Source organism: Anolis sagrei, chromosome 2, assembly GCF_037176765.1.
Source record: "Anolis sagrei isolate rAnoSag1 chromosome 2, rAnoSag1.mat, whole genome shotgun sequence".
NCBI lineage: Eukaryota > Metazoa > Chordata > Lepidosauria > Squamata > Dactyloidae > Anolis > Anolis sagrei.
The window spans coordinates 28,614,647-28,635,506 of NC_090022.1; the positions used below are offsets into that span (position 1 = coordinate 28,614,647).

At 42.1% G+C, this 20,860-nt stretch overlaps 1 protein-coding gene across 1 annotated transcript in view; it reads left to right on the forward strand.

Moving 5' to 3' along the window:
* SLC25A20 (solute carrier family 25 member 20) overlaps positions 1 to 20,341 on the forward strand; it is a 30,611-nt gene extending 10,270 nt beyond the window's left edge. Inside the window, exons 2-9 of the mRNA XM_060766479.2 lie at positions 972 to 1,064; positions 2,701 to 2,828; positions 6,130 to 6,220; positions 10,622 to 10,739; positions 11,028 to 11,100; positions 13,592 to 13,701; positions 15,763 to 15,887; positions 16,884 to 20,341. Of these exons, the coding sequence (XP_060622462.2) occupies positions 972 to 1,064; positions 2,701 to 2,828; positions 6,130 to 6,220; positions 10,622 to 10,739; positions 11,028 to 11,100; positions 13,592 to 13,701; positions 15,763 to 15,887; positions 16,884 to 16,946 (801 nt within the window). The 3' untranslated portion in view covers positions 16,947 to 20,341. The remainder of the gene's footprint in view (positions 1 to 971; positions 1,065 to 2,700; positions 2,829 to 6,129; positions 6,221 to 10,621; positions 10,740 to 11,027; positions 11,101 to 13,591; positions 13,702 to 15,762; positions 15,888 to 16,883) is intronic.
* The last annotated feature ends 519 nt before the right edge of the window (positions 20,342 to 20,860 follow it).

Below are 20,860 nucleotides of genomic sequence, written 5' to 3' on the forward strand. Positions count from 1 at the left end.
AAAACTCAAGGTCAGTGCCCACCAAACCCTTCAAGTATTTTCTTTTGGTCATGGGAGTTCTGTGTGCCAAGTTCAGTTTAGTTGCATCGTTGGTGGGGTTAGAATACACTTTGGTTGTAGGTGAACTATAAATCCCAGCAACTACAACTCCCAAATAACAAAATCAACCCCCCAACCCCACCATTATTCAACTTTGGATGTGTCGGGTATTTGTGCCAAATTTGGTCCAGTGAATGAAAATACATCCTGCCTATCAGATATTTACTTGACAATACATAACAGTAGCAAAATTACAGTTATGAAGTAGCAGTGGAAATAATGTTATGGTTGGGGGGTCACCACAACACGAAGAACTGTATTAAGGGGTCACAGCATTAGGAAGGTTGAGAACCACTGGTCTAAAGGACCACAAATTGTCCTCCTCTACTGTAGGTCTTTTCCACCTCTGAAAATTAAGTTTCAAACACATTAATCACTGGTTCTATGCAACTAAATACTGGTGGGTAAAATGTTATTTCTTTTTCAATTTATAATGCTGCTCTATTTCTCCAGGCAAGGGGTGGGAATGGAGGGGAGAAATGAAAAGTGTTTTATGTGTTGTCGAAGGCTTTCATGGCTGGAATCACTGGGTTGCTGGGAGTTTTCTGGGCTGTATGGCCATGTTCCAGAAGCATTCTCTCCTGACATTTTGCCCACATCTATGACAGGCATTACCTCACAACCTCTAGGGGCGCCTGCCATAGATGTGGGCGAAACATCAAGATAGAATGCTTCTGGAACATGGCTATACACTCCAGAAAACTCACAGCAACCCAGAAAAGTGTTTGGATGAGAAAATGTCTGAGCTTATGGGTGGGTAAACTGGCTATCTATTGAAAACTTGATTCATAATATAACGGGACCATCTAATATACGAGACAGAGATTTCATATTCTTAGTATTTTTTCTTTCTTTCTCTGTTTGTTTGGCAGGTTAGGCTACAAACTCAACCGGCAGCTTTGCCAGGACAGCCTCCCCTCTACTCTGGAACCTTCGATTGTTTTAAGAAGACTCTTGTGAAAGAGGTATTGTGTCAAAGTATTTGTAATCTCTGACAAAGGTGTTACTTCCTCAATTATTTTATTGTAAAGAAATTGTGTCTATCTTGAGATGGTAAATGCTTGCTTTGTCAGTTCAGATAGTTCAAACTCGTGTATCTGAAAGTGAAATTATTTTCTTAAGAGGAGAACTATCAGGTGACAAAGGTAGAGTAATTATCCAGTTCTGAGGCACATATAACTGGGAAGCTGAGATATCAAACACTTCAGAGCTGATCATAGAAGGGCTTGGTTCACAGGCTTACTATGAAATACACATGTTGTAGAGACCCCCAGATTCAATTACTTGCTCCCTGAATGGCCTGAATATATTGGCTCTCTCGTGTGTCCTCTGCCCACATAGTCAAAAGAAGTATCTGAGACAGTTTTGCCTCTGTTTTGTTAAATCGCGACTTCCCATTTTATCTGAGCCATAGATCCAAGCGTACCATTACTATGAATAGTAGAGTCTCGCTTATCCAACCTTTGCTCATCCAACATTCTGTATTATCCAACGCAGTCTGCCTCCCACCCAGATCCACAGCTGTTTCAATTTATTGCAATGTTTTGGTGCTAAATTTGTAAATACAGTAATTACTACATAACGTAACCATGTATTGAACTGCTTTTTCTGTGTTCCTTGAGACTATTATGGGGGCAGGTGAAGGCACTACCTCCCTTTTGATCCCACATGCCAGTTGATGGGGACTTGTCTTGACTTGGACTATCTTCATTGGAGTTAAATTGTCCTTCCTTGGCCCCTTCCACACAGCTAATAATAAACCTTTATTTGTACCCCACTACCATTTCCCGAAGGACTCAGTGCGGCTTACAAGAGGCTGAACCCAAATACAACAATTAAAACAGCAGCAGCAACAACAACACAATAAGTCAAAAAACAAAGCAACAACATTAACAACACCCAATGATGCAATTAAAAACAATGGCCGGGCCAAGTGTAATAATTAAAATTAAAAAGTGCTGGTCATGACAAGGTGGGGTGTTTGGAGGGGGTTGGGCATGCAGATATCCTGGATCTCTGATAAAGTGCGTTGGGACATAGTGCTAGGAGTTTCCTTATTCTGGAAAGGCACACTGGAACAACCACGTTTTCAAGCTCCTCGTAAAGATTGCTAGTGACGGGGCCTGCCTGATGTCCTTAGGGAGAGAGTTCCAGAGTCGAGGGGCCACCACCGAGAAAGCCCTATCCCTCGTCCCCACCAATTGCGCTTGCGATGCCGGTGGGATCGTAAGCAGGGCCTCTCCAGATGAATGAAGAGATGAATAAAATCCCACGTCATCTGCTTTGAACTGGGATATATGGCAGTGTGGACACAGGCCCCTTCCACACAGCTGTATTAAAATCCCACATTATCTGCTTTGAACTGGAATATATGGCAGTGTGGACTCATAACCCAGTTCAAAGCAGATATTGTGGGATTTTCTGCCTTGATATTTTGGAATATAGGATTGTGTGGAAGGGGCCTCAGATAATCCAGTCCAAAGCATATATTGTGGGTTGTTCTGGGCTATATGATATTCTGGGTTATATGGCTGTGTGGAAGGGTCCCTTGTTATTCATGCCGAACAGTCGCGTGATCCATACATTTGCGATGTCTTGCAGGGAGTCCGTGGCTTGTACAAGGGGATGGCAGCTCCCATTGTTGGAGTGACCCCCATGTTTGCTGTCTGTTTCTTTGGGTTTGGCTTGGGCAAGAAACTCCAGCAGAAGACCCCAGATGACATCTTGACGTAAGTGGTGGAAACCTTGAGATGGTTTAGTAATGTATTTTCCAGACTTCCTAGCCTGCTGTTCTGTTCTTTTTTAAATTACACATTGCAGCGCTGCAGCCAAGAGCAATGTGTTATTTTTCCTCCTCAGATATAGATAGCTATATATGCATATGTATCCTTTCCCCCTTTCCCTTTTTTGCTAAATCTGGCAAGTTTTAAGTCTCTGGGAAGCGTGGGACTGCTTGTGCTGGCTATAAACAGACATTGTGTGTGGGCTGTTGCTGCGCAGTTCTCTTCTCGGTGAAAATTTACATCAATTTAGGAAGGAATATGTTTTAGATAAATGTGGTGTATGTTACATAATGGAAGGCTTGTAACGTTTTCTCATAAATGACATTGAATGCCGAGACAACCGTTCTTCAGAGCCCACACTGAGTTTTATACATAGTTCATCCTTCCCACAATGGATCTCCCTGTCCAATACTCCCTCTGTTCTGTATTTAACTGAAAACATCCAAATTACACTGGAGTGATTGATTATTTAAATGTTTCTTTATTGCCTTGCAGGCTACTAGGCCTTGAAGGCAACGTATAAGACGTGAAACCAGTTAAAACATTCTTTTAAAACCAATATTTTTAAGGAAAACAGTTTTATAGGACCCCCTTGCAATTAAAACTTTTGTTCAAAGCCCACCCACTATTCTCACTAGAATAATGAATTGGGTTTAGATTTTAGTTGGTTTTGTGTGTGGCCTGTTTACTTGATTATTATTTATTAATTTATTTACTGTATTTATATATCGCCTTTTTCACCTCTGGGGGGACTCAAGGTGGTTTACAAGATACTGATGGCAAAAATTCAATGCCAACGTATAGTACACAAAGAAATCATATCGAATTACCACATGTAACTATGCACTTAAAATAATTAAAACCAGTAAACATAAGACATAAATACAATTTAAACATTCAGACAAAGCATAAAATCATCCTAATATAAATATTAAAATCCCATGATCCAGAAATCGTATACCGTAGCCATTCTGAATTGTAATTGCACATGTTCCTTAATTTATTTGGGGTATTCCAAAATCCAAAATCTCTCAATGGTGGTGCTAGTTGCAGGATTCTGGGAGTTATAATCTAAAAGAGTAGCCATTTTAAAACTTTGACGGAACATGCTCAGACTGTGTGGATCCCATCTGAAGCACAGTCAATTAGGAGGAAGTTTGGTTGAAATGGCTTTTTCTAAAACTGTGGGTTTTGACCCCAAATGGCATCCCCTTTGCGCAGGGTTGGGGTCACGGAAAAATTAGCAACATTTCCATACATCTGTTGGCAACAATATGCAGTGTTTACAGTGGACTCTGCAGAAAATGCTTCAGCTGTACTCCACTAAAAGGAAAATCAGCCTGTTTCGCTAGCTTTGCAAATGCTGGTTTATTCTCAAGAAATGTTTGATTTTCATACCTGTTTTGTAAACCTATATACTTGGGGTCACATGAAAAATTATTGGGCAGAAAGAGGAAAAACTTTAAGAAACCCTGGTTGAAATGATTGAAAGTTGCTTCTGAGTAAATACAGATATATAGATATAGATATAGATAGATAAAGCGTAGAGCTGTATATTGTTTGTTCTCCATGAACCTGCTATTAAAATAATTTTCTATCTGCATCTCTGCCTCTTGTCTCTGCTTCTGCCGGTTGTGTTTGTTTGAATGAGTCTCTGTTTTTATCCTTTTGTTCCTTGAAAAGAGTCCTTGGAATAGTCTGGCTGTAACCTTGGTTTGTTTTGATTGTCTGGAATCCAAGAGTGATAAATGTTTCTCCTTGGCACATAGGAATATTGGAAAGAAAATAATGGATCCTTACAACTGGAATAGATATTTTTAAACTGGTTCCTACTTTGGAAGTGGTCAGTGTTACATTTCATCTGAATTGACTGATGGGAGATTTTTTTTCGTGTCAGGAGGGACTTGAGAAACAGAAAGTAGCATCTCGTGTGAGAAAATTGGCCGTTTTACCATCCTGTGGGAGGCTTCCCTCATGTCCTCACATGAAAAGCTGGAGCTGACAGACGGGAGCTCACCCCACTCCCTGGATTCGAACCATCGACCTTTCAGTCAGCAGTCCTGCCGGCACAAGGGTTTAACCCAGGAGTCCTCAAATTAAGGCCCGGGGGCTGGATGCAGCCCACCAAGGTCATTTACCCGGCCCTCGCTCAGGGTCCACCTAAGTCCGAAACGACTTGAAAGCACACAACAACAACAACAGCAACAACAATCCTATCTCATCAGCCAAAAGCAGGCCCACACTTTCCATTGAAATACTAATAAGTTTATATTTGTTAAAATTGTTTTTAATTTTAATTATTGTATTGTTTTAAAATGTTTCTTGCACTACAAATAAGATATGTGCAGTGTGCATAGGAATTCATTCATATTTTTATCAAATTATAATCTGGCCCTCCAACAGTTTGAGGGACTGTGACCTGGCCCTCTGTTTAAAAAGTTTGTGGACCCCTGGTTTAACCCATTGTGCCACCAGAGCTCCTACTGATGGGAGATGGGATAGAAGCAGTGACTGGAAACAATGCTGGATTAGATGTTGACTAAATAGAAGAACAAACAGGACAAAGATACTAAAGTTGAGAACCTGGCTCATTTGGGATTTGGTGTTTCACCTTGACTGAATAGAATTGAACCTTTCACATAAGAGCAGTTACAAAATCCAAATTTGTCCCTGGAGCTCTAGGAAACATTGAGTCATAATGGAGGACCCTCCTTAGAAATATCTGCTCTGTTTGGACTTTTAAGAGGTTGGTTAGGAACAGCTTTCCTTTCCCAGTGAAGCATTAGTGGGAAATGTCAGTTTTATTGCTAACTTGTGGTGATTTCTTGGAACCTGCTGCTGCTATTAGGAAATTTAATTGTTGTTCATGCTGGCTTTTAATTTTTAATTGGATTTTCCTTTTTTTAATGGTTGTTAGCTGTCCTTTCTAAAGCAGCTGGCAGAGCTATAAAATGGGAGAGAAAATAAAACGATAATCATTTAATTGTTCTGTTCAATTATGTTCAGGATTTTGGTTTTCTTGGAATTGCCATTTTTAACAATAGCCAGATAAATGTGAATTTAGTATGGTATTTTTCATTCTTTTGTGCGCTGAAAAAGAAAGTGTAATTTAAAAAAAAAAGCATTCCCCCTCTGTGGTTGTTTTCAGTAATATGGTCTGGCAAATCTATGTCAGTCCTTTGTTTTGTAAAAATGGCAACCCTCTTATTATATTGTCCTGTGATTAATGTCCTGTCCTCCCATGCAGATATCCCCAGCTCTTTGCAGCAGGCATGTTATCTGGAGTATTCACCACTGCAATCATGGCTCCAGGAGAAAGGATCAAGTGCCTTCTACAGGTAAGAGAGGCCAAGGAAGCCATCTAGCTTCCTTTCTATGAAATGTACTTCACTATCGCACACAAGCAGAAGTGTTGCACCCTTATATTGTCTGTTTATTCAATTTCACCAAATAGTTCCTTCTCTACCCTCCACAAAACACCATATAAATAGTTACATGTCCAAATGAATCTCCCCTATGAACCATCTCGGAGATTGAGATCTTCTGGAGAGGCCTGCTCTCAATCCCGCCTCCTTCGCAGGCACGGTTGGTGGGGACGAGAGACAGGGCCCTCTCAGTGGTGGCTCCTCTATGAACCATCTCAGAGATTGAGATCTTCTGGAGAGGCCTGGTCTCGGTCCCGCCTCCTTCGCAGGCACGGTTGGTGGGGATGGGAGACAGGGCCCTCTCAGTGGTGGCTCCTCTATGAACCATCTCAGAGATTGAGATCTTCTGGAGAGGCCTGCTCTCGATCCCGCCTCCTTCACAGGCACAGTTGGTGGGGACGAGAGACAGGCTCCTCTCAGTGGTGGCTCCTCTATGAACCATCTCAGAGATTGAGATCTTCTGGAGAGGCCTGCTCTCGATCCCGCCTCCTTCACAGGCACAGTTGGTGGGGACGAGAGACAGGACCCTCTCAGTGGTGGCTCCTCTATGAACCATCTCAGAGATTGAGATCTTCTGAAGAGGCCTGCTCTCGATCCCGCTTCCTTCGCAGGCACGGTTGGTGGGGACAGGAGACAGGGCCCTCTCAGTGGTGGCTCCTCTATGAACCATCTCAGAGATTGAGATCTTCTGGAGAGGCCTGCTCTCGGTCCCGCCTCCTTCGCAGGCACGGTTGGTGGGGATGGGAGATAGGGCCCTCTCAGTGGTAGCTCCTCGGCTGTGGAACTCCCTCCCCAGCAATATCAGATTCCTCCTGACCTTCAGGAAAAAGTGAAAACATGGCTTTTGGATCAAGTCTTTGACAACTAATACAGTGCAATAGATAGATTTGGATTTATGTGTAACGATGACTGGAATGGCCTGACCTTGATTGTGGGTAATGTGATTTTTAGCTGTAAGTGGTAATGTCTATGTTTTAATTGCTTTAGATTTTGTTTAGATTTTTAACTGAATGTTTATTTATTTCTTGAATTGCTTTAAGGCATTGGATTATTGTCTCTGCTGTAAGCTGCCTTGAGTCCTGTTTGGGGTCAAGAAGAGCGGGATATAAATATAATAAATACATAAATAATATCGTTGATCAAGTTTTAATTTATTTATTTGTTTACAGTATTTATATTCCGCCCTTCTCACCCCGCAGGGGACTCAGGGCGGATTACAATGTACACATAAATGGCAAACATTCAATGTCAAGACACAACAGAAATAGACAAACAGTCAGAGGCTATTTAACATTTTTCTGGCTGCCAGGGGAGCTGTCGCTTTCATTGTACATCTGCGACGCTGATTAAGTACTTCCGCATTTCCCGCATGCTTTTGCTGGAGTGCTTTGCTGGAGTCTTTTTTATGGCCTTGTAAATTTTGTTAAATTAGCCTCCCCACACATAGGTGGTACCTAATTTTCCTACTTGACAGATGCAACTGACTTTCGGGTTGCAAAGGTCGACAACAAGCTACACATTTGGTCGAAAGCTCACCCCGACCCGGGCTGGCTTCGAACTCATGACCTTGTGGTCAGAAGTGATCTTAATGCAGCTGACACTCAGACAGCTGCGTTACAGTCCCGGCAGTTTTCTAAACAACTTGGAAGTATTTTGATGTATTTGTAGAATTCTTTGTGTATTGGTGAGGAAGCATATATGGTATGGCCCTTGTATCCATGTTCCAAGTTCCCCATTGGCCCAGAAACTGTGGATAATAGAAATCGCTCTACATTGGAAGTGTAATAATCATAGCCTCACTGTTGGAGGAAGCAATCTTCTCAAGTCTCCTCTATGTGATGTTTGTCTGTTTTTATAATGTGTTGTTTTATAACCCGAAGTATATGTCTTATTTGAGTTGCAGTTTCCTTATCTCTATATACCTAAAGCAGTGGGAGGGGCTGCAGGTCATGTGACTGAGTCAGTAACAGAATGTTCAGTTTTTAAATAGGATGACAATTAGGGAATGATGTCTGTTGAGAAATGACTGTTAGAGGAGAATAGAAGTCTTGTCAGAGTGCAGAAGCTCATATTAGGAAGTTGGAAACTGTTGAGGCTTGTGCTTTATTCGAAAGTAAACTCTTATTAAAGAGAGCTGTTTAAAGCAACATGGTTTATGAAGATACTGTTAAAGGTTGTAAGTTCAAGATACAAACTCTCTGAAACATTACTGAAGTTTTTAACCTTGACAAGAAATGTGTCTGTATTCTTAAATACATGAAGTTATCAGCAAAAAATACTTGTTATCTTTAATAACAAGTAATTTTTGCTGATAACTTCATGTATTTTAGAATATATAACTTCATGTATTTAACCCAAAAGCACAATTCAAGGTGCTGGTTTTGACCTACAAAACCCTGTACGGTTCCGGTCCAGTGTATCTGTCCGAACGTATCTCCCTCTATGTCCCACCCCGGAGTTTGAGATCATCTGGGGAGGCCCAGCTCTCAACCCCACCACTGTCACAAGTGAGGCTGGTGGGGACGAGGAGCAGGGCCTTCTCAGTGGTGGCCCCTCACCTGTGGAATTCACTCCCGGGGGAAATTAGGGCATCAACATCCCTCCTCTCCTTCAGGAGGAAGGTAAAGACGTGATTGTGGAACCAGGCCTTTGGGCAATCTGACAACTAGACAAGACAATCAGAAGAGTAGGACTGACAGGACGGACAATGTGGAATTGAAATTGGAACTATGAGATAGAGAACGCTGACCGTTTATGAGGAGTAATTGGGTTTGTATTGGTTTTATTGATTATATTGGTTTTATGGTTGTTTTACGACTGTTATGTGATGCGGGCATCGAATTGTGCCTTTGCTTTTGTAAGCCGCCCTGAGTCCCCTTCGGGGTGAGAAGGGCGGGGTAGAAGTAACCAAAATAAATAAAATAAATAAAAAATCTCCCATGGAGCACTCATGTTATACAACCTTTGCCCACTTGTTTTAGTTATCTGAAGGAGCCCCTGATGGCGCAGTGGGTTAAAACCCTTGTGCTGGCAGGAGTTCGAATCCAGGGAGAGTGGGTTGAGCTCCCTCTGTCAGCTCCAGCTCCCCATGCAGGAACATGAGAGAAGTCTACCACAAAGATGGTAAAACATCTGGATGTCTCCTGAGCAATGTCCTTGCAGATGGCCAATTCTTTCACACTAGAAGTGGTGGAGGCTTCTTCTTTGGAAGCTTTTAAACAGAGGCTGGATGGCCATCTGTCAGGGGTGATTTGAATGCAATTTTCCTGCTTCTTGGCAGGGGGTTGGACTGGATGACCCATGAGGTCTCTTCCAACTCTATGATTCTATGCAGTTTCTCAAGTCTCTCCTGACACGAAAAAAAAGTTATCTGAAACACTTGTTTATCAGCTTTCTCCTATAACAATAATTCCTGTTTCTTTCCAGATAGCCTTCCATCTTGTGTTCTCCAAGGTTAGGTCACGAAAGGAGGTTTTGTTACACTTGATTGTGATTAGTGCTCTTCCTAGAAGCAGATTTCACAATGTCTTTTGGAATAAACAGGATATTAGAAACATGCTGATAGAAGTTAAAAATTGGAGATGCCACATGGGAAGGAAAACAATAGGCAATTTACTGGTTACAGTGTCATCATTTTGGTGTGTGGTGGAATTTCCCGTGGCTCCAAAAGCTGTCCTTCAGTGATCGTAGAATCAGAGTTGGAAGAGACCTCAAGGGCCATCCAGTCCAACCCTCTGCCATGCAGGATAGCAAAATGAAAGCATCCCCAATAGATGGCCATTCAGTCTCTGTTCAAAGCTTCCAAGGAAGGAGCTTCCACCAGATTCCGAGGCAGGGAGTTCCTCTGCTGAACAGCTCTTATGGTCAGGAAGTTCTTCCTAATGTTTGGGTGGAATCTCCTTTCCTGTAATTTGAACGCATTGCTCCGAGTCCTAATCTCCAGGACAGCAGAAAACAAGCCTGCTCTCTCTTCCTTATGATATCCCCCGGTGGCACAATGGGTTGAACCCTTGTGCCGGCACAACTGCTGACCGACAGGTTGGCATTTCAAATCCAGGGAGTGGGGTGAGCTCCTGTCTCAGCTCTAGCTTCCCATGCGGGGACATGAGAGAAGCCTCCCACAGGATGGTAAAACATCAAACGTCCTGGTGCCCCTGGACAGCGTCCTTGCAGACAGCCAATTCTCTCATACCAAAAGCGACTTGCAGTTTCTCAAGTCACTCCTGATACCAAAAAAATTGACAACCTTTCAAATATTGAAACATTGCTGTGATGATAGATGCTGAAAAAATCTTTTTTCCCCCAATCACTTAGATCCAAGCAGCCTCAGGTGAAATTAAATATGGGGGTCCAATGGACTGTGCCAAGCAGATCTATCGTGAGGCTGGCATTCGAGGCATTTACAAAGGGACGGTCCTCACCCTCATGAGAGGTAATAGTTGGAAAGGGTTCTGTGGGGGGGGGGGGAGGTTGGGGAGGGGAGCAGTTTTGGCCAAGAACTCTCTTTTTGGCTTGTTTTCTCTACCCAGTCAAAGAGGCAAGACCACTTTGTTCTGCTTCAGGATCAAGTGTGGTCTTTTACAGCATTTTTGAAATTCTAGTTATGATGAACAGAGTATTTGTCTTCCCTTTGCAGAGTTCTGAGTTTTGTCTTGCTTTTGCAACAATTTCTGGTTGCACCTCTACTTTCTCTAAGTGGTCCCTCTTTTTATTTGTCCAGATGTTCCAGCCAGTGGGATGTACTTCATGACCTATGAATGGTTGAAAAATATTTTAACTCCTGAAGGACAGAGGTAAGTAGAAGAGCTTTTCACAGGGAAGAAATTTTGCCTGTTGTAGAACTTTATATCGAACTTTATAGTCTTGAGACACCAGAAGTAGCCCAAGAAAGAAGGAAAACAAAAGGAAACGATGATAGGGGGAGATATTCCCAATTAAATCCACAATTCCTGAGGTTAGCCAGAAAAGATAAGGAACTATTTTTAAACAAGCAATGCATGGAAACGGAAGAAGACAACAAAAAAGGAAGGACAAGAGACCTCTTCCAGAAAATTAGAAATTTCAGGAAAAATGGGCATGATCAAAAACAAAGATGTCAAGGACCTAGCAGAAGCTGAAGAGATCAAGAGAAGGTGGTGAGAGTATACAGAAGATCTGTATAGGAAGGTGTGTGAATTAGAACCAGACATCCTGAGGAGTGAGGTTGAATGGGCCTTAAGCATTGCTAACAACAAGGCAGCAGGAGACGACAGGATCCCAGCTGAACTGTTTAAAATCTTGAAAGATGATGCTGTCAAGGTGTTTCATGCCATATGCTATCAAATATGGAAAATACAAGAATGGCCATCAGACTGGAAAAATCAACTTATATCCCCATACCAAAAAATGGAAATGCGAAAGACTGCTCAAACTTCCGTACAGTGGCCCTTATTTCTCATTCCAGTAAGGTAATGCTCAAGATCCTGCAAGGAAGACTTGAGCAATACATGGAAAGAGAATTGCCAGATGGACAATGTATATGAACACATGTTGTGAACCGGATCTGAGTCCCTCTTGTAGGTGAGAAGATCGGTATAGAAAACTTTCAAATAAATAAATAAATAAAGCTGGGTTTAGAAAAGGCAGAGGAATGAAAGACAACGAAGCAACTGAACAAATGCACACAACAACAAAAGAATTTTATAGTACAGTGGGCCCTGAACATTTGTGGATTTGATTATTTGTTGATTGCTATACTTACCGTTGCCTCCACTGCTGCCCTATACCATTTTCAATGGGGATTTTTTTTTTATAATGCCATTGTTGCATTACCAAAATCTAACTGTTGGGGTGACTGGGAATCTTAACTGTTTGGGGTGATTGGGAGCAGTCCTCACTTGTGATGGGAAGAGCTGAATACATGGGATGAAAGGAGAGCTTATGCATGCATTTGCTCTCTTGTATAGGGAGGAGGGATATGACTTTTTTATTTTGCTTTTTATTTTTCCCTCCTCTCCCCCAGCCTTCTGCGGTTTCTCCATTCCCTCACCTTTCCTATTCAAGAAATGTATCAGGAGATAAATCTGCTAGGGAACCAATACTATGCATTGGATACAGAGAACCTTTGTCCTGCCTGATATTTTGGCCTAAACCCTCCAGAATCCCCAAATTGTGTGGCTAATAGTAAAGGATGGTGGGAACTGTAAGCTAAATCATCTAAATGACCAAAGGTGCTAGAAATAATATATGAAAGCTGACTGGCAAAACCTGGGGATCACAACCAGACACAGCGAAGACATCTGCCCTTTCACTTTGCTACTCTGTTGCTGAGTATGCATGCCCAGTGTCGAAAACATCTCACAATGTTAAAACAGTAGATGTGACACTTAATGAGACATGCTGCATTATCACAGAATGCCTACGCCCTTCACTACTGGAGAAATTATACTATTTAGCCACTATCGCATCACCTGGCATCTGTCTGGAAGTAGCAGCCAGCAATGAAAGCACCAAGGCAGTGACATCTCTGGCCCATCCTCTGTTTGGATATCAGCCGGCACGCCACCACCTTAAATCAAAAAATATAAGAACTTCAAAGATACTTGCAGGAATACTTCAGCAAGCGAGAGTCCAAAAGTGGCAGGCTAAAACCCACAACCTCAATCAGTGGCTGACAATAGATGAGAGACTCCCTCCTGGGCACACAGAAGATTGGGAGACTTGGAAAATGCTAAACAGACTGCGCACTGACACCACGAGGTGCAGAGCTAACCTTAAGAAATGGGGCCACAAAGTGGAGTCCATGACATGCGGGTGTGGAGAAGAGCAAACCACAGACCACTGACTACAATGCAGCGTGAGTCCTCCACGTAAACAATGGAGGACCTTCTTACAGCAACACCAAAGGCACTCCAAGTGGCCAGCTACTGTTCAAAGGACATTTAGCATAATGCCAAGTTTTTAACCTTGTTCGTAATTTTTTAAAATACATTATAACTGTACTCTTGATTTGCTTCTCACACGATAAATAAATTTCTTCACCCTTGGAATAGACTTTTGTGAAGTAGCCAATTAATCAGATGTGTGAAGTGTTATTCTTTAGGTACAGGGAGAGGTGGTGGATTGAGGACCAACTGCAATTAAAAGTAGACACTAATCTCAGTCAGTTCAAATGAAACTTAAATGTCTGTCTAATAAACTCAGTGAACCATTCACAGCAATAGTAATTGGTATAGGATAAAATCATAGCATGTTTTTCTCTGCTTTTTATTCTACTTTACTCTCCTTTTCTGACTATTTTTGCAGTGTCAGCGACCTGAGTGTCCCCAGGATTCTCTTTGCCGGTGGCATGGCAGGGATTTTCAACTGGGCTGTAGGCATTCCTCCAGATGTGTTGAAATCTCGCTTCCAAACAGGTGAGTTATCTGGTGCTGCCGTCAAGACTGTGTGAAGCAGGAGCCTGTCTTGAGAGAATATTCCATTCCAAGTACTTAATCCTTTCAGACTGCGCTTGTTCCTAGTCAGTGATTTTCTGAAAATGCGGCAGAAGAAGTGAACTGGAACAAAGATGGCTCAGTGACTGCAGACATCTTGTGTAATTTATAATAGACCCTCTGCTTTTGCAAGGATTAGGGGCACAGGATCCATTCCGAAGTGGGAAAAACACAAATACCTGCTTTTTTGAAAACTTGAAATAAGTTCTCTAATAAGTTCTCTAGGAATCTGTGAAAGAGAGCAGACAAGATAACATAAAGTGCTTTTAAAATCTCATTCCTTGCTGGCGCTGCCATAATAAGGAGCTGTGGGTGTGCTTAATAACTGTAGTTTGGAAAGGCCGGGCCCCCAATGGTAGAGAATTGCAAAAGGCCCTGCCATAAACTACATTTCCCAGAATGCAAAGCTGCTTAGGACTGAAATGAGGCTGAAGGACCCAAGTTAGGGCTGGCCTCGCAGTCGCCATTTAGAGTTAATCTAAATAAAATAAATATCTGCAAAAAAGACTAAAGTAAGTAAATAAGTAGAAGTTATGTGGTTATGTGTCATAAAGACAGATGGACATTCAAGAGGATTTTTTTTTGGTCATGTCAGGAGCGACTTGAGAAACTGCAAGTCGCTTCTGGTGTGAGAGAATTGGCCGTCTGCAAGGACGTTGCCCAGGGGAAGCCCGGATGATTTAATGTTTTTATCATCCTTGTGGGAGGCTTCTCTCATGTCCCCGCATGAGGAGCTGGAGCTGATAGAGGGAGCTCATCCACCTCTCTCCAGATTCGAACCCGCGATCTGTTGGTCTTCAGTCCTGTTGGCACAGGGGTTTAACCCACTGCGCCACCGGGGTCTCATGGGGATTGATGTTGCCGCTTTTTGGGGGGATAAATTGTTTTGGTCTAATCTTTTAAAAATCCCCCAAAATCTGCAGATGTGTGAATCTTTCTGAAATTTCTGGGGATTGATGTCCTCTATATCTTGTGCATTGTATATAAAATTCAAGTAGAAAGCTCTTGTAAGTTTTTTTTTCCAAAAATGTTGTTAATAAAAACTTTGAAAATTTGCCAAAATTTCATAGACAAGTCAAATGTTCTGAAATTTGGTGAGCTAACTGTTGTAAATGTGTTCTAGCACTGTAGCAAGTTTCACTTGGATAGCTAAAAAAAAAGGGAGAGAGAAGCCCCTTGAGTTTTTCCTATTGCGCAATTGCGACCGCCATTAACAAAGTACTTACGAAGATTCGTAAGTTTCATTAGAGTTCCAAAATTTCGATTGCCAAAAATTTGGAAAGACTTTAGAAAAGAAGCGCCAGCGCCCCCTATTTTTCAAACGAGTTTAGAACTCCTTTTTTAATGGATCTCACATGCGTAATGCATATGTCTTTGTAATCCATGGTCAGCTAATGACAGTGGGCTTTTATTGATTGGGATTTGGGTTTTCCTTAGGCTTATTGCCAAGTTAAACTTTCCTGGTGCTTCTAAATACCAAATATTCCCAGATCTCATCTCCACTCTAGGAGCCCCGGTGGCATAGTGGGTTAAACCCCTGTGCCAGCAGGACTGAAGACCGACAGGTCGCAGGTTCAAATCCCAGGACAGCGCGGAGGAGCTCCCTCTATCAGCTCCAGCTCCTTACGCGGGGACATGAGAGAAGCCTCCCACAAGGATGTTAAAACATCACAACATCCGGGCATCCTCTGGGCAACGTCCTTCCAGACAGCCAATTCTCCCACACCATAAGCTACTTGCAGTTTCTCAAGTCGCTCCTGACACGATCAAAAAAATCTCAGTTCTTTCCACAACAGAAATCATATTTCCTGTTACTTTTGGAAGTCTCAAGAGCCCTTATTAATCTAATCATGTGATCTTTTCGCATTCCTTCCTTGGTAGTTTAGGGATTTTCCACTGCAGATCAATCAGGTCTCTTGAGATCTTATGCTTCGGTCATTTGTGAATATTAGCTCTGTAACTTGCATTTCCTTAATTCAACAGCTCCTCCAGGAAAGTATCCCAATGGCTTCAGAGATGTTTTGCGAGAGCTGATCCGAGAGGAGGGAGTGATGTCTCTGTACAAGGGGTTCACTGCTGTGATGATCAGAGCCTTTCCCGCCAATGCAGTAAGTGAATCTACGAAAAGTGGATTTTAATTGGACTCAGAAAGCTAGAATATGAGCATCACCATATTTCAACACTTTTCCTCCTGCAAACAGGCAGCTCCCCCAGCTTCCTGCAGCAAATCAAATTCATCCACTCCTGGCATGAGCAAATCAACTTACTGCCACCCAGAATAAGAATCACATGTTTATTTATTTGGCCATAGTTACACTTTCAGTTTATAACAAGTAGGTTGCTGTGAGTGTTCTAGGCTGTATGGCTGTGTTCCAGAAGCATTCTCTCCTGAAGTTTCACCCACATCTATGGCAGGCATCCTCAGAGTTTGTGAGGTCTGTTGGAAACTAGGAAAGTGGGGTTCTGTGGAATGTTCAGGGTGGGAGAAAGAACTCTTGTCTGTTTGAGGCAAGTGTTAGTGTTGCAATTGGCCACTTTGATTAGCATTTAATGGCCTTTAAGCTTCAAACCCTGGTTGATTGCTGCCTGGGGGGATCCTTCATTGGGAGGTGTTAGCTGGCCCTGAATGATTCTTGTCTGGAATTATTATTATTATTATTATTATTATTATTATTATTATTAACTTTATTTGTACCCCGCTAAAATCTCCTGAAGGACTCGGTGCGGCTTACAAAGGCCAAGAATTCTCTTCTTATTGAGTGTTGCTCTTTACTGTCCTGATTTAGAGGTTTTTTTTAAAATACCGGTAGCCAGATTTTGTTCATTTTCATGATTTATTATTATTATTAATACTTATTTATACCCGCCACCCTCTCCCATAGGGACTTGGGGCGGCTAAAAAAATAGCACACACATTGTGAGGTAGACCTTTCCAGAGCTGAAGAATGGAGAAAGTAGGCAAGCAGCAGTCCCAAAGAGACCCAGGCAATGCCGGATACCTTTGCTAGTTTTATAATAGTGTTTGAAAATGGAATGCTACCTATGTTGGCTGAAGAAAAACCTTCTTCCAATATGTTCATTTTGTGTGTCTCTTCTTGTCTTAGGCCTGTTTCCTCGGTTTTGAATTCGCCATGAAATTTTTGAATTGGCTTGCACCAAGTCTCTGAGGACCAGCAGGATGTGTTCCTGTGGAAACCCATCAACACGAGGGGAAGTGGAACTGCACCAAGAGGAGGATGACTGAATTAATGGATTGCCAGAAGCTATAAAACAATGACTACTTTTCTAATAACCTTTTCTGCCTTACTCGCACCCCTTTGGGTGTTGCCATTAGGAATCTTGAGCCAAATCTCTTCCCAGCGGAGAGTTCGAGAGGCGTTCAGAAGAGACACCTGCTTTCTGAACCCCAAGTTACCATAATGGTAATGCTGCTAACAGGAAACCTTATTGCTCTTAGCCGGCATGATGTTTTTGTTCTTGTTCCTGCTCATTTATCTCATCAGGGAATAAAGGAGATAATGTTTTAATTTCCCCTTCCAACCTTAGTGAGAAAGTGCATAGTTTGAACATGGATCTGCATGAGTTTGGGTGCGAGTAGAGACTATTTACTGTGCATGTAATGTTCAGGATAACAGTTCACATTTTAATGACACAAGGTGCTTTGATTTAAAAACATTGGACACAATCTGCCATAAGTTTCTATGTGGGCTGTGCTGAAATTACTGCGTCTTGCTCAAGAATTTTATGCTCAAATGCAAGTTTTTGTTTTATTTCAGTGGCACTTACCTGGAACAAGTACTGACCTAGAAGGATTTTCATACATTGCTTTAAGTCATATGGCCCACACTTAGTAGCATAAGTACAGGGGGATTCATACTCCCCAAAGGTTTGGACTACAACTCCCACCGTCCCTTACCTACCCACACAATGGGTAGAATCAATGGGTAATGTAGGCCGAAAGACTTGCAGAATGAAAGGCTTCCCACTGCTGAAATTACATGTCAATGTTGCCTTGAAGAAGTTCAGCTAAACTGAGAGAAGAGAGAACAATATTACAATTAAGAATGTGTTATAGATATTGAGTGCAGGTACTTGATTAAGAAATGACTGAAGCCCCCAATTGTATCACCTCTTACAGATAAAATGCAAAGATATGGGGGTAACCCCAGGTTTTCTTTGTAGTTTGTGACATGTTTGTCTGGAATAGGGCATCCGTATAGAAATACCCCTTCCACTAAACTCCTCTTCCCAATGCTGCTTTTAAAAAGTAAATAGAAATGCCTTGGGCAGTAGTTTCACAAGTGCCATGTTACTCTATGGCTAAATTTATGGTATTTTGTTTCCAAAAGATACCAAATCCCCCCTCCCCAAAATTGAAAAATGAGTTATAGGTAGCAGCATATTGTTGGCTACTATTTATTTTATTTACAGTATTTGTACCCCACCCTTCTCACTCCTTAGAGCGGCTTACAGAACACACATATGGCAAGCATTCAACGCCAATTATACAATTGACATTGAATGGACAGACAACACAAACAGTGGTAAAGGCAGTGTTCCCATCTTATTTCCAGCATCTTAAGGATGCCTTTATTACCTCCCTGCTAAAAGTGGTACCTATTTTAATCTACTCGCATTTCTGTTTTCGACCTGCTAGGTGGGCAGGTGAACTGGGACTAATGGTGGATGCTCAACCCCAACCTGGGCTCGAAGTGCTGACCATTTGATTGGCAGGATTTTTCTGCAGCACAGTGGTTTAGCATACTGTGCTAAGCCCAGCTCAAAGTAGAATATTATGTACAGATCAAAACTATCAAAATGTATAAAATCACTTTGGTATAGAGATTAGGTAATTACATGTTATAGTAAAAGAAAGTAGTTCCCAGTGGCACAGCAGGTTAAACTGCTGAACTTGCTGATCAAAAGGTTGGCGGTTTGAATCCAGGGAGCGGGGTGAGCTCCCACTGTTAGCCCCAGTTTCTGCCAACCTAGCAGTTCAAAAACATGCAAATATGAGTAGATCAATAGGTACCACTCCGGCAGGAAGGTAATGGCGCTCCTTGAAGTCATGCCAGCCACATGACCTTGGAGGCGTCTACGGAAAACGCCAGCTCTTTGGCTTAGAAATGGAGATGAGCACCACTAGACATCAGGGGAAAGCTTTACCTTTACTATCAGAAGATCAATCTGCTAGGTAACCAGTCCTATGCACTGGTTGCAGACAACCAGTCCTGCCTGATATTTTGGCCTACCCCCACTCCCCATCCCCAAATGGCATGGCCAATAGTAAAGGATGGTGGGAACTGTAAACTAAGCCATCTAAATGACTACTTTTGCAGGAAGGTAATGGCGCTCCATGCAGTCATGCTGGCCACATGACCTTGGAGGTGTCTACGGACAACACCAGCTCTTTGGCTTAGAAATGGAGATGAGCACTACCCCTCAGAGTCAGACACAAGTAGACTTAATGTTAAGAGGAAACCTTTACCTATAGTAAAAGAATGCTTATCCTCAGCACATTTTTCCCCATTCCTGTCAAAATTGTTTAGATGGATTTGGAAACAAACTCCACACCTGGAGTGCCAAAGTATACATTTTGGAACACGTGGAATCAGTATAATCTTGATTGTAAACAAAGTGGGTTTATTATTATTATTTTGATTTGAAAAACAACACCTTTGTGCCTCTGACAGCTTATTCTACCGCTTCTTTCTCTCACTCTCAAAGGTGCTACGAGATTGCTTTGCACACTTGTTCTCACACTGAAGAAACTTCTTTTCTGTACTAATTCTGCACTCACTGCAGCTTTGCCTTGAGAAGTTTTTATTACATGTACTTGAACCACTGAAACACATCCTATGGGTAGATAAAAGATGCAGAATGGTCACTTTGTAAAATATTTCACTCTCTAGAGCAGGCATGGGTAAATTTGGGCCCTCCCGGTGTTTTGGACTTCAACTCCCACAATTCCTAACAGCTTCGGGCCCCTTCCTTTTCCCACTCAGCCGCTTAAGCGGCTGAGTGGGAAAAGGAAAGGGCCCGAGACTGTTAGGAATTGTGGGAGTTGAAGTCCAAAACACCAGGAGGGCCCAAATTTCCCCATGCCTGCTCTAGAAATTGGAAAACACCATGGCAAAAACTGTCTTTGCACCTGCCCTTCTAAAAATGTTGCATTATATCCAAATCATCCAACTGCGGCAGGTCCAGAAGCAAATGCACTGCCTCTGGTTCAGCAAGAATAGTCATGATATAAAATAAACAAAACTGGAATTGGTCAGAAATCCACTCCTGGTTTTGGAAAAAAGCAACATGGATATGTTTAAATGTTAAACAGCACAGGGGTCCTGCTATTTGTTCGCTGTTTCTGGAGCCCGATGGGGTCAAAGTCTGCCAAAACAGTATGGGTCACTCACAGCCCCAGGGCTGCACACTGCTTACCTTTGTTCTGTGGCATTTCAACCAAAAATCCTTTTTTCCTACCATTCTTTCCCTGAATGCCTCACCGAGATGAAATGTCACTGTTGTTCAGCACTCAGTAAACTTTGCTGATTCTCAGCTGGAACCTGTCTTGGTGTTCTTGTTTGTTGTGCATTTCGGAATGACTGTAGTTAAGAAACAGAGCATGGGAGGTGATCTTATGTGGGAGAGGGACTGCGATTCCCCAAATCACACATTTGTCTGGGATTTACAAGCTCGAGTAACTTTTCAAGGCTCTGCTTTGTTTCACAGAGATCTGTTTTAAAAATAATCCCCACCATCCATCAAGAAGGCTGGTGAGATTCTTTTGGAAGATAGTTTTTGTAAGATTTCCTGCATGGAGAATGCATCTTTTGTACATGGAAAGCGTCCTTCTAGCTACATAAGTACCTCCAGTTGTGATAATCTATCTATCTATCTATCTATCTATCTATCTATCTATCTATCCAAAAATGCTCTGTGCATAATGAGTACCTTAAAAAGAAAAAAAACCAATGAACGAAAACACACCAAATTTGGCAACACAACATCTCACAACACAAGGAGTGACCATCACTCAAAAAATTATGATTTTGTCATTTGGGAGTTGTAGTTGCTGGGATTT